This window comes from Pantherophis guttatus, chromosome 1, assembly GCF_059756535.1.
Source record: "Pantherophis guttatus breed Tessera chromosome 1, ASM5975653v1, whole genome shotgun sequence".
Taxonomy (NCBI): domain Eukaryota; kingdom Metazoa; phylum Chordata; class Lepidosauria; order Squamata; family Colubridae; genus Pantherophis; species Pantherophis guttatus.
In genome coordinates, this window is record NC_142063.1 from 304,808,813 (window position 1) to 304,822,725 (window position 13,913).

The following is a 13,913-nucleotide window of genomic DNA, read 5'->3' on the forward strand; positions in this document are numbered from 1 at the left end:
ATAAATTGTTGGTTCCAGCTGAGATAGTGTGACTGTCACAAAGTACACCTCTGACTGGTTACTCTGAGAAAAAGCCTGTCTAGACTTTGTTCAGCAAGCTAACCACTATTCTACATCTATTCCCTAACCAGTATCCTCCAGATATGTCAGACTACAACTAACATCATCCCAATGGCCACGCTGACTGGTGATAATGAGAACTGCTGTCCAAAACATTTAGAATGTGTAAAATTGTATAAGGTTGCTCTCTATGTTCACTTTCTGATTCACTTGATGGAAGATTTCCATTAAATAAAACAAACATGCATTTAAACTGCCATGAGAGAGAAAGCAGATGATTGCTGTGTACACTTGCTGTCCATGTGCGCCTAAATGTTAACAAAACCATGCATTTTTAATACATTAGACTTGCAAAAACCATTAAAAAGCTGTTAAAAGTTGACATACCCATGTCATTGCACTCATTGATGGATGCTATAGGCCTCTGCCTGTCACAAGCAAGCATTCCCTGTCCATCATGAACATTAATTCAATCACTAGCTAACTCAGACATGTCACATATGTTAAACACAATGGTCTAAAAGTGACCTGAAGACATCACACCAATTTATATTCTTCAGCTTTTCTGGTGTTTGTTGACATACCAAGCTTGACATATCACTGAACAGTACAGCAAACAATAAAAATTGCATGTGAAATATTTTAACATCGGGTACCCAGATTGCCAAAACAAAGGGCAAGTATGAGGAAGAGGAGGCACGTTCACAAGCAAAGAGCTGCCAGGTTTATTCCATTGTGACAAGGGGGATGAAAACTAAAATACCTCTTTCAAGTGACATCAAAGTTGCATTTTAAGACAAAACAGATCATCAGACACAATTCATGGGCATCACCAGCCTCTGAAATCTCAGAGACATTAAGACTGTTGGAGAAAGCTTCTACTGAAATAACATTAGCAATGTTTTATTAGAATTTCTTTTTAAAAACCCCATCAAAAATAAATATGAACAACATGCAACAATAACATTTGAAATACAGATTTGGAGTATCTTCTATTACCTTGGTTTCAGTTTTAAAGAATAATATATCTGTTTTGCATGACTTAAAACCAACTAGTTCAGCAAGAAAAATATTTTGTAGTCTTTTGAATCCCTCCGAGAGTATTTCTAAAAGGTTCACTCTCATATTTATATGCTGGAGCTACAATAAATTTGAAAGATCCTTGATACATGTGTGACAGGGGCTGTCTATCTGTAATTCATTATTGGTTAGATATTATTACTTTGTGAAACTGGTTTTTCAAAGGCAGTTGAGGTTAATGATGTTGGTGACTATAGTGTCAACTTCACTGACAGAAGGGGTGGGATTAAAATTTTTTACTACCGGTTCTGTGGGCGTGGCTTGGTGGGCGTGGCAGGGGAAGGATACTGTAAAATCTCCATTCCCTCCCCACTCCAGGGGAAGGTTACTGCAAAATCCACATTTCCTCCCAATCAGCTGGGACTTGAGAGGCAGAGAAAAGATGGGGGCGGGGCTAGTCAGAGGTGGTATTTACCAGTTCTCCAGAACTGCTCAGAAGCTGCTGAATACCACCTCTGGGGTAGTGCTTTCGGTTTTGAAGAAGGCAGAAGTGCACCCTCTCCTGTTTTAGATTTTAGGCAACTATGTTAGACAACTACTGTCTTGTCTCTAACTTTCTCTTTTGGGAGAATGTTGTTAAGAAGACGGTCAGTATGCAGTTGCAAGGAATCCTGGAATAGATTATTAGACCCAATTCAGATGGATTTTGGTACTGAGATAGCCTTGATTGTTGATGACCTTGGTGGAGCCAGTATAGAGGTAACACATCTAGCGCATCCGTCCTAGTGTTCCTTGATCTTTCAGGGGCCTTCAGTACTGTGAACCATGATATTCTTCTGGGAATAGGAAATGTGGGGGATAACAATGTGGCTTCAATCCTTCTTCTACGGCTTTTTATGTGGCTCCAATCCTTCTTCTATGGCTGGTACCAGTTGGCATTGGCAGGTGTGAAGGGACTAGTTGGCATTGGAAGGTGTGAAGACACCAAACCCTTATATGAGATGCTGCAAGGTTCAATGCTCTCTCCTCTCATGTTTAACATCTACAATAAGCTGCTAGGTGAGGTAGACGAGGTCATCTGCCAATTTGGGATTTGGTATTATCCACATGCTGATGATACCAATTATACCTTTCGATTTCAGGTTGGTTAATTGAGGCTTTTGATGTTCTGTCTTGATGAGCTGGTGGCACTAAGGACAAAGAGGTTTTTACCCAGGTCCCTCAGGTGTACCAGTTGCACCTCTTCCTGGATTGGGAGGCCCTTTAATCAGCCACCTCAAGGCTCAGCAATTTGTTCTACATGAGACTGCCCTGGAAAACCTCTCAGAAAGCTTCAACCTGTCCAGTATGCAGTACATGGACAGTGATGGGCATGCCTCACATGATTCCATATGGTCACATGTAGAAAAGAGTGAAACAATTGTGAACTTTGTATGGGATTCATGGCATAATTCAAAACATGGTCAGAAAGAGCGAAGAAAACATTTTGAACTCTTGTCAGTCCCATGGGGAAATCTACAATGTTTCCATCTTCCTCAGCCATTATTCTAGAATAAAAGGTACAAGCTCACTTTTATCTCTGGAGAAAATAATTTTCCTTTTTGAAAAGGCCTAATGCAACTCTTTTCACTTGGCTAATGGCCACAACTCTTAACAGGAAAATCTACTCCTTTTAGACCACAGCCACATTTTCTCCTTCATTGTTTGATGTCCATAGGCTAGATATGTTTCAAAATGGTCAACTGACTCACTGAAAAATAAGTCAATTTCCAAAATCCTTAGACAGCACAGGTTGATTTTAGGAGCAACTCATGTAGGGGCTGAGAAAGATCAGACGGCAGATTTGAAACATCTAGTGAGGTTTACAATTTGGGCTTGGATTGGAGAACCTATATTCCTTCAGTCACAAATCTCAACAAAGAAACTGGTATTTATGATCATTTTAGAGGTGGAAAATGGAGGTATGATTACTATATCTCCGATACTACATCTTCTCAATAGGATACAAGGTATGCACGCTACATTGTCATACATATACGTACAATAGGAGTTCAAACTAAAATTCAGCAGCAAAATCCCCATATTTTTCTGAAAGCATTTTGATGATAACCTACTTCTATTTTTAAAAAAATCTCTACCATGGTGCTGTAAGAATAGCAAGGCAGTATTTATGTAAGGAGCTTATTTACAATAGCTATAACGAGGACCGGAGATTAGAGAGTGGAGCCTTTTGCTTTTTGTGGAGAGTGTTGCTTCTATCCTTCTATCCAAACCCCAATTTGCTCCCACAGAGATTCGTTGAAGTCAGTCCCCTCCATTTACATCCCTCATTCAGGAACTCAGCTGAGAGGAGGTAGTCTGTTTGGAAATTCTTTGAATGGCATTTAATTTATCCATTCATCGTGAAGCCACAAGAGCCTCTTGGTTGGCATCGACTGTTCCAGACCCTGATTGCCAGGCCTAAGTAGAACTTTACTTCTACTTTTTGCCATTTACTTCTGATTCCTGTCAAAGAGCTATATCCCTGGCACCTATGGCTAGGCTGCACTGCAGTGTAAGAGAAAAAAAGGCAGTAAATCACTAAATAAGGGGAATCGCTTTATACCTAAAGCAACAGGAACAAGGCCAATCTGAGGAGAGCACAATAAAGTACTCCCAAAGAGTTTCCCTCCATTCATCTTTACATTACTATCATATGGGAACCCAGTCATTGTGGTTTGTCTAGCTTACTGAGCCTCTATGGCTTGTTCTATAAAATACAGTAAAAACAAATCAGGGTTTATCATATTACCATGACCTGAAACCCACGGGGCATAGCCAGTGGCTTACACTCCCTCCACACAAACAAGGTACTGTACATTCAACCAGTCTTCTCCATGAACATACCAGGCTTGACTTCAAAAATGCCGAGGAAGCAGGAAAGGACGGCATTAGCAGGAACAAAGAGCAGGTTGGCAAGGAGAGAGGGGCAAGGCACACAAACTCATCTCTACTCACTCCTTAAGACCTGTCCACAATTTGTTACAGTTAAAATCTGGAAGAATCCAAATGTACCAAATATTGGTTTGGCCAGCTGGGATTGATCCAGAAGAATGCTGGGAAACTTTTAAGCCACAATTTGCTTGCTTTAGGTTTGCAGCAAAACATGTTTTTCTTTCCATGCACAAGACTGCCTAGGCAACAGGAAAATAGTTCAAGAACTGTATTGTTTATTTTATCTACTATATTTATATCTGGCCTTTCATTCAGGACCACAAGTTTCCAGGTGCAATACTCCCCTGCTCTTTTCTCCATAAAACAGCAACTCTTTGAAGTAGGCTGGGCTGCCAGAGAGTGACTAGCTCAAAGCGCATTCCATGGCTGAGAATGGACTAGATCCCAGGTTTCCCCACTAGTAGTCAACACTACTACAATAGCACATAACAAATTTCTTACAAGAAACGTATCTTTTAATTTTCTTATTTAAGAGGTACTTCTTTAGACAATTTGCAAACATACCTGGTGATGTTGAATCCTTTTTATGTTGCAAGAAAAATTTTGGTACAAATGAAATTTGTTCACATTTTTTTCATTGACACATTTTTCGTTTTTAGAAGTCACTTTTGCTAGAGATGACTGAATGCAAATATATCTTCTTTGACATCTGTATTTTTAAAACAAACAAATAAATCCTTTAGTCAAGAGAATTTCATCTGAATGATAGCAACATTAATAAAAATGACTTCACTATATTCTAAATTTCATAGTATATTAAAACAAACTTATTTTACAAAATTAATTTGATATATTTCACTCGTAATGCCAAGTTAGAAATGTGTTACGTCCTTTCCAAAAACTGATACCCCTCCAAAAATTTTTTAATGATAACTGCTAAAGAATATAAATCTTTCCATTCCCCATCATTCAGTCAGAACTGAAGAAGCTTACTGGATGAGCAGTGAAACATTTTCAAAGAAAAAAACAAGAAAGTCCAGTTGCCTTCTGAAAAGCATCTTTGGGACAACCATGACGTGGATGATTGAGAATCTCTATAGACATTTGATATCAAAATAGAAATTTTAATGTCATAACAGGATAAATTATTACATGCATGGCTTTATTTAATGCCTATTACATTTAACTTTAATTAGATATAAATGAATGAAATTGATTTTAATTTTTTTCATCCGGATCCTACATATTAGACTCTGGAATAGACCCTTTTGACGTGGTCCTTATAATCGGAGGACTGTCTTCATTCCAGAAAAAGTGCCTTATACGAAGTGATCTTGTGGATTGTTGCTTTTGTCTTAGCTTAAACTCTCTCCAAGAAAAAAAAAAATACAAACGAAACAAAATAGTTTTTAATAGTATAGTAAGACAAAGTCAAACTATATATACCCTGTTTCCCCCAAAATAAGACATCCCCTGATAATAAGCCCAATCGGGCTTTTGAGCGCATGGCAATAAGGCCAAGCGCTTATTTCAGGGTTCAAAAAAATATAAGACAGGGTCTTATTTTCAGGGAAACATGGCATATCATGGCTTCCTGCAAAAGTATTTGGAGATCTCATTTGACTTGGATCCTGTGGGAAGTTTGGACTAATCCCTGGCCTTCAAATCTCCTGATTTTGAGACAGCCACAATTTAATTATAGATTGAAGGGCAAGACTGCCTTATGTTACTGAAAACTGAGTGGTGGCGGAGGAAAGAGTTCCAATCCCGGAAATCTGCCTACTTAGGTTTCAAATTTGGCATTGGAGGGATGAGTAGCTCCATTTTACAGAGTCAGCATATTGCCCCCAACAATGTGGGTCCTCATTTTACCAACTTTGGAAGGATGGAAGGCTAAGTCAACCTTGAGCCAGTTGAACTCCTGGCTGTGGGCAGAATTAGCCTGCAATACTGCATTCTAACCACTGTGCCACCATGGCTCTTCAAGAGATGCTTCTCCATAGATAGATGTGAGACCTCATTTGTAAGGCTTTTCAATACATCCTGTCAGCTTTCAGAGGGTTTTTTGAGGAGTTTCTTGAGAATCTAGTGGGCAGTTTGACCAAGGGTCTGGTTGCCCAGTGAAATAAAGATCACTGGATTGAATTGCACCAAAGTGGCCAAAATGCAGAACCAATTCAGTCTCTTAGTTAATTGGGGAACTCAGGGAAATGAAATGATAGAGGAAATGCCGAAGAGGATTTCCTGTCTTAACTTGACTGGACTTTGGTACAAGCTGCAACTAAGGCTACACTGTGATGAGAGAGGGGAGGGGATGGGAAAAGAGGAGAAGAGAGGAGAGGAGAGGAGAGGAGAGGAGAGGAGAGGAGAGGAGAGGAGAAGAGATTCTGCACTGGCTAAATGCCATACAATAGCTCATTTTAAGGCAAATTGATCTCTTTTAGGGAAGAACTAGACAACTCGTGCCTCATTGGGTCATCATTTCTCTTAATTTTCCTAAGAGAAAATTAGGTTTCTCTTACTTAAATAGAGAAACAGCAACTTCTGACTACCTACCAGCTTCTCCATTGCATTTCCTTGTGGGAATCTGGCAGGGAGATTGGAAACCTTCCCTCCCTCCTTCCTTCCTTCCTTCCTTCCTTCCTCCCTCCCTCCCTCCCTGTCCCTCCCTTGCTCACTCCCGTCCACTTCTTCCATCCCTTTCTTCCTGTTTCTTGCTTCCTTTCCTAAGTAGAGAAACAGAATAACCAAAGGCATGCAAAAAATTAGTGGGAATGGGAACAATTTCCGACTTCTGTCGGCTTCCCTATTGAATTTCCTTGTGGGAAGCTGGCAATAAATATCAGAAGTCTTCCTTCCTTCCTCATAAAATTTTGTCTGATCATATGGAAAAATATATTCAACCCAGAAACCAAAGACTTTCAGCAAATCTACAGGACTAGCAAAATGCAATGTTACCAATCTCTAACAAAAGGATATGTCTATGACAAAATTACTTACAAATTTCTGATAAAATCCAGTGTTTTTTTATCTTTAGCAAACATGTCAGCCAGGATATGCTGCACTCCAGATTTTACTTCCTCAGTGGTGGAAAGTCCTAAAGGAAAATATTTGGTTTTAAGTACCAAATAGAATACCCTGCAAACATGGCAATAGGAAGTTTTAAGGGGAGTTTACAAAATCCAAAAATCAACTGAAGATGAAAGTTATACAACACATGCAGCAAGAATTGTTCTGATGTCAAGCAAGAGAAGGTCACACTTCCACTTACACCAGGCCTAAATGTTCCAGGCACTTCACATCCTTTTCCCAGCCACAAAAAACAATGTTGCACATTTGTCTTCTATGCTGCACCTGAACTAAAACATTTCACAGCTAACTCAACCATATAATTCCCCTTTCACAGTCAGCCTATGTGTGACAACAACTGATGGCTTCAAACCTACTTCCTGCCCATTAAAATACACTCAGAATAGACACCTCTAGTTGTCTTTTTGATGAGTGCCAGACCTAGCCTGGTGACAAGGCATTGAGAGAGTTATACAAAAAGTGTGAACCAATAATGTTCCTGTTGCTAAAATCAACAAGGAAGTCTTGTGGAAACTATCATAAAGTTCAGTTAACAGTACCTCCCAGCTATAGAATTTGTTTAAACAAAATGTTAGTAAATATTAGCATTTTTTTCCCAAAAATGAAAAGTCTTGTTAAAGCTGAACTGGAAACATTGTTTATGTCATTCTCTATAAGAACCATTTTTAAAAAAAAAATCAGTGCATTTTGCTATCTAAGATTGCCCCCTACAGATTTATCTATAATTACACTGTACTGTGTAAACATTATACTCTTAACAAAAAAAAATTCATATCTTTCAAAATTCATTTTCTTTCTCTCAGAGGACAGAAGCAGTGAATTACAACACTTGCCCATCAGCTTTATTATTTTAGTATATAAATTAACAAAAATCTTAATGGAAAATGATTCACAAGCTAACTGTTCTATGGGGAAAGTAGTAAATAATATGATTATTACAATCCATGACTCCTTCAGGGCCCCAGGCTTGGACAATCTGGCTTAAGAGAGAGCAGATGTAGAGATTGTCTTGTCTACCATAACACTCATTTTCTCACTTTACCACAAAGCATTATTGTTTCCCAATATTGTTTCCCTAAAGTAATGTTTTACTAGTAGTCATTGCATTCTTTAACCCAAGGTATATCTGTGCGTTAGACTCAGTTTCCCCTCCTGCATGCAAAGAAAACCTTGGAATGGTGTTATGGAATGAATTACAGACCCAAACACTTTCCTTAACTCCTTCCCAAACCATCCTGTCCTACTATAGAAGAAAACAGAGATAAAGCAAAGTTATCCAAGCACCATTAGCAGGAAAAAAAAGAGACAATAAACGAGTGTGAAAATGAGATTTTAAGAACCACTTTGATTTTATATGGTAGAAGACAGGGCAGAGGGAAACTGTCAAGCTTTCAAGATTTTGTTTTTGGACCTACAATAGAGTTCCAGCACTCTTTATATTGCCTATTGCCTAACCTGATCTTTCTCAAAGAGCTGACATCTATCTCCTTCAGTCATCTCCTTATTAAGTGCAGATTTGCCTCTTTTTATCTTTTTGAAGCACAGTCACTAATCTTTTTATATTTTATAGTACAATGTGTTGAAACTCCTGTAGTTTTAATCTACACATGACAGCTTACTAAAACAGGGATGCGAACTTCATTATCTTCTAAATATTTTCACTAATCAGGAGGAAACTGATGTTGTTGAGGCTCATTTGGGATCAAAGACATTTATGCATTCTTGATTTACCTCAGCCTTTCCACCCTAGAGCTCTCTAGGGATGGTAGAAAACAGCACATGATTTTTTTTTTACCAGCCTGCTAGAAAACATGTTGCTTTATTGGAACTAACTTCTTTGTCAAAGTAAAACTCAGTCATTTTATTCAAGAGTGTTAAGCATATTTTAAAAATTTTGTATGCATGAGTAAGCCTGAGGATTATTGGTGAGGAATGGAAATGTTATACATGAACAAGTAGCTTTCATACTGTAGAGCCAACAGTATACAGTATTTTAAAATGACAAAGGGAACCTTAGTGAATTGGGGTGGGGGGGGAAGAGTTCTCTCATCCACCTAATTAGTTTCTGTTCATATTCAGCAAGCATCTGAAGAAAAGACATAGAGAGAATATTATCTCAAACCAAGTTAATCTACCCAGTACTGTCTCTATTGATTATCACCAGGTCTCCAGGACAATATATAATTCAGAAAAAGGTGGGATCTTTGCTGTTCACAAAGGGGAAGGGGAAGGGGAAGGGGAAGGGAAAGGGGATGGAATGGAATGGAATGGAATGGAATGGAATGGAATGGAATGGAATGGAATGGAATGGAATGGAATGGAATAGAATAGAATAGAATAGAATAGAATAGAATAGAACAGAACAGAACAGAACAGAACAGAACAACAGAACAGAATAGAAACAGTTGGAAGGGACCTTGGAGGTTTTATAGTCCAACCCCCTGCTTAGGTAGGAAACCCTACACCAATTCAGACAATGTTCACTGGCTATTGCAGAACTATACTCACACAGCCACTCTTACTCAGTAAAATATTTCTGTTTATATACTCTTAATGCTTCTAAAAGATACACACTTACCTTCGACATTGGGCTTGACATAAAAGAATAAGTTGAATTCCTTTGGATTCTCAATGAGCAAGTTGGCTGCCTGTTCCAAGCCCAACTGTTTAGCTCTTTGTGCTTTAGTTCCTTTGCTTCCAGTTTTATAGGGTGCATTCTGAAATAGGTAATATTATGTAAGTCTAAGCATAAGGGATATATATATACATACATACATACATACATACATACATACATACATACATACACACACACACACACATACAGTGGGATACACACACACACACACACACACACACACACACACGAGTGGTGGGATTTAAGTAATTTAACAACCGGTTCTCTGCCCTAATGATTTCTTCCAACAACCAGTTTGCCAAACTGCTCAGAAAGTTAACAACCGGTTCTCCCGAAGTGGTGCAAACTGGTTGAACCCCACCACTGTATGTAAGTTTTGGTGTATTCGGGTCTTTTCCCGTGTAAGATTGAGAGTATCTTGGCGACGTTTCGACGAGGTCCCACTTGTCATCTTCAGGCTGGTGCCTTCGGCTTCATGCCTGTACGAGCAAAGCGTGATTGGAGCTGCTGTCTCTCTATAAATACTAGTGGGGAGATGTGGAGTGCTGGCTTTGTTGCTGTGAGCGCGTTGGTTGCCTGTGTTGTTACATCTTGATTGGTTGATGTTTGCAGATTAGTCGGCTGTTTCGTACCATCCTGTGTGGGTGAGGTCCTTGATGTGTGCCCATTACTCTTTTGTATTTTAATGACCTGGGTAATGGGCTGTGTGTTAACATCCTGAGTTCTAGTGTTGTGATATCCTGAGTCACACCTCCCCACCAGTATTTATAGAGAGACGGCAGCTCCGATCACGCTTTGCTCACACAGCCACGAAGCCAAAGGCACCAGCCTGAAGATAACGAGTGGGACCTCGTCAAAACCTCACCAAGATACTGTCAATCTTACACGGGAAAAGACCTGAATACACCAAAACTTGCATATAGATAGATAGATAGATAGTGTCTGTGTTTGTGGATGCATGTGTATGTATGTAATTTTGTTGTCAGAAATTTTCAAAAAATTTTGCTTTATCTGTCTACAGGATAAAAACAAGGTGATGATATCTAGTATATAGAATCACAGAGTTATCAGAGGTCAATTACCTGGTCCAATGGCCTCCTAGGTAATTGATTCCCTATACAGGTAGTCCTCGACTTACAACAGTTCATTTAGTAACTGTTCCAAGTTACAACGGCACTGAAAATAGTGACTTATGACCATTTTTCACACTTACAACCATTGCAGCATCCCAATGGCCACATTGATTTACATTCAGATGCTTGACAACTGACTCATATTTATGACGGTTTCAGAGTTCAGGAGTCATTTTGCTACCATCTGACAAGCAAAGTCAACGAAGAACACAGATTCACTTTACAACCATATTACTAATTTAACAACTGCAGTGATACACTTAACAAATGTGGCAAGAAAAGTCATAAAATGGCACAAATTCACTTAACAAATTTTTCACTTAACAATATAAATTTTGGGCTCAACTGTGGTTGTAAGTTGAGGACTACTGTACAGCATTTCAAGATTTTTTTCTAACATTCAATCGGAACCTACCTTGCTTAACTTAAATCTATCATTACAGTTTTGCTTCTTAATTGTTTTGGACATCCCAGTGAAAATAGCCAAAGCCCTCCTGAAAAGTGAGCAAGCCTGTCATATACAGTATATCTGCCACTTTTCCTTAAACTGCTTTATTTAAAAATATAGTTATAGTCATCATTCTTCTTTTAACTCAGATTAGTTCACACATGGTAAATTGTGACATAGCTGGTTTTAGCCTAGCTTAGTTTAGCTCAGTGTGCTGTATGAAACCAGCCAACCCTAATATTTAACCCATGATTTATATTTTGCATAAAGTGAGAATCCAAGTGTCACTTATTCAATAAACATTGACTACTGTGTGTGTGTGTGTGTGTGTGTGACTCCAATGCTAGACGCAAACCCTAGTGAAGTCCTACTGAAATCCATTAAATGTTATTTCTAATGTTGGGATTATATAATAAGGTAGACAGAGTGTATCCTGAAAATGAAAGCCAGACTTTAGGAAGTCTTTATTAATAAAAAGGTCAATAACTGCTAACAATCTTTCCTGGGTAGGAATTCATTCATATTCCTTGATCTTCTCCTATGATTCATAACTCCAAAATTAGACATTTCAAGTCTCATTTTTAGAGTACATGTTTATAACATAATTCTATACACTTTTGAAAATATTACACTGAGTTTTATGAGATTTCCCCACATTGGGGGGAGGGGAATAGGACAGCAGTCTTAGTTCACAGGGAGTAAAAATGTGGATCTCAAATCTAATGACTTATAAAAGCCAGCTTCAAACTGTTAACTAAAAGCAATTATGCAATGAGAATGTTTTGAGCAAATGCCTTCTTCAAAGGCGAAGAATTTTCATGTTTCTGTACATAGTATACTGATTGAAAGGAGAGAAATATTTCACCTAAGACTGAAGCAGTCTTCATTTGATTTTCACTATGTGGAACAGCAAAGAAATGGAACACTTTTAATTGCCTTACTTCTTTTCCATTTCAGATCTATTTTAGTTCCAATTGGTATAATAGATTTTGGATTTTAAAAAATGCCTTAGTGAAATTCAAAGAGCCATCTTTACAAATAATAATAATAATAATTAAAGTGAAACCTATATTTACCAAAGCTTAATGAGACAGACTTTGCATGTAACAGATCAAACTTTGACTGTGCTAGCATCATTAGTATAATGTTATAATGATGCAAATAATGTAAAAATAATGTACGTGGCATTAATACTAAAAGCCCTATGCTCCAATTCAATGGACATTGCTGAATAACAGAGTCTTCCTTTCCACAATTAGTCCATTGAAAGCACTTCCAGAAGAGTCTTGCCTCTTCCTTCCTTTTTATGCTTTTGGTAATCTGCCTTTATAACTCTCTCTTGCCTGAGAGAATAGCTTGTATCATATATGAACCAGGATCAATCCATATTTCAGTGGCTCAGTACATGTGCTGCATTAAGAGATCCCAGTTGTTTGCACTTCCAAACAAGACTGGGAAAATTAAAACCTTAAATTGTGTCGAACTGTTATTAGATAATATAGTAATGATCTAACTTAGTATACAATGGCTTCTAAGAGGTTATGGCCACAATTTCCATAAAAGGGTTTAGCAAGGTTTGGAAAAAATCCAACACACAATAAGTTATATGAAAATGTGCATGAAGATATTATACTAACCACGTGATCCAGCTCCTCCAAAGTTTTACAGTTTAATAATGTAGTTAAAACGCTTTCTGATAGCTTTCCTTCTTTTTCAAGTTTTTGTATTGAGACATGCACCTTTTTTGCTAAAGTCCTAAAACCAAGCATAGTTAGTAGAATTAAAAATTTGTATTTAATAGAACATTTATATAAATACTATTCCTAACTTTGGTGCATCCCTGCACCAGTATCACCTCACTGTGAAACCTTCCATATATATTGTTCATAGGACTCTCAGACTGAACAGTTCCATTGGCTCAATAGAAAAGGCATTTTCTCAAGTCAAAATTATAACCAATGGATAAGTAGCTTCTTCTAATAGAAACATAGTTAAGGTAATCAGTTTTCACTGAGAAAGAGTTTTCACGTCAATCACTTAAATGATAGTGTACCCTTTTATTTAAATTTACCTAAGAGATCAAATGGAGAGCGATTAAAAGTCACAATGGGAAGATTAGATGGGCCACAGACTCACATACTTAAAACTGTCCATTTCTCAAGTGTAGTTACAAAGAAGAAAATGGACGATTTGGATTCTGATGATGATTACTCAGAGTTTCACATTATGCCAAAATCTTGGATCATTTATATGAGCAAATTTTAAACAAATTTATTTTAGTTTTCTTGAATTTTAAAGAAAACTAAAAACAAAACTTTCTCTATTGCATTTATCCCCCTCATGATAATGACCATGGCCATGCAAGTGACTGAAGGTAGAGATGGGATTGCTGAGAGATACTACTGGGTGATACCTCTGTCCCATGAATTGCGGAATTGCTAGGAAGCTTCCAAACTTTTTGTTAAAGGCAGAGCTCCATTCTAGTTGGCAACAGCATAGGTGTTGTCAAGTTCTCTAACAACCGCCTAAAAAGAAAGTGATTCATTCCAACCAAGTTTCTCATGGAATCTCTTTGATAAGATTTATTGAG

At 37.9% G+C, this 13,913-nt stretch overlaps 1 protein-coding gene across 1 annotated transcript in view; it reads right to left on the reverse strand.

Annotated features, from left to right (window-relative positions):
* Positions 1-13,913, reverse strand: part of SRBD1 (S1 RNA binding domain 1) — a 151,243-nt gene that overhangs the window by 130,236 nt on the left and 7,094 nt on the right. Inside the window, exons 6-9 of the mRNA XM_034427656.3 lie at positions 12,961-13,078; positions 9,683-9,821; positions 7,015-7,111; positions 4,579-4,723 (exon numbers count right to left, since the gene is read on the reverse strand). Coding sequence (XP_034283547.2) covers positions 4,579-4,723; positions 7,015-7,111; positions 9,683-9,821; positions 12,961-13,078 — 499 coding nt within the window. The remainder of the gene's footprint in view (positions 1-4,578; positions 4,724-7,014; positions 7,112-9,682; positions 9,822-12,960; positions 13,079-13,913) is intronic.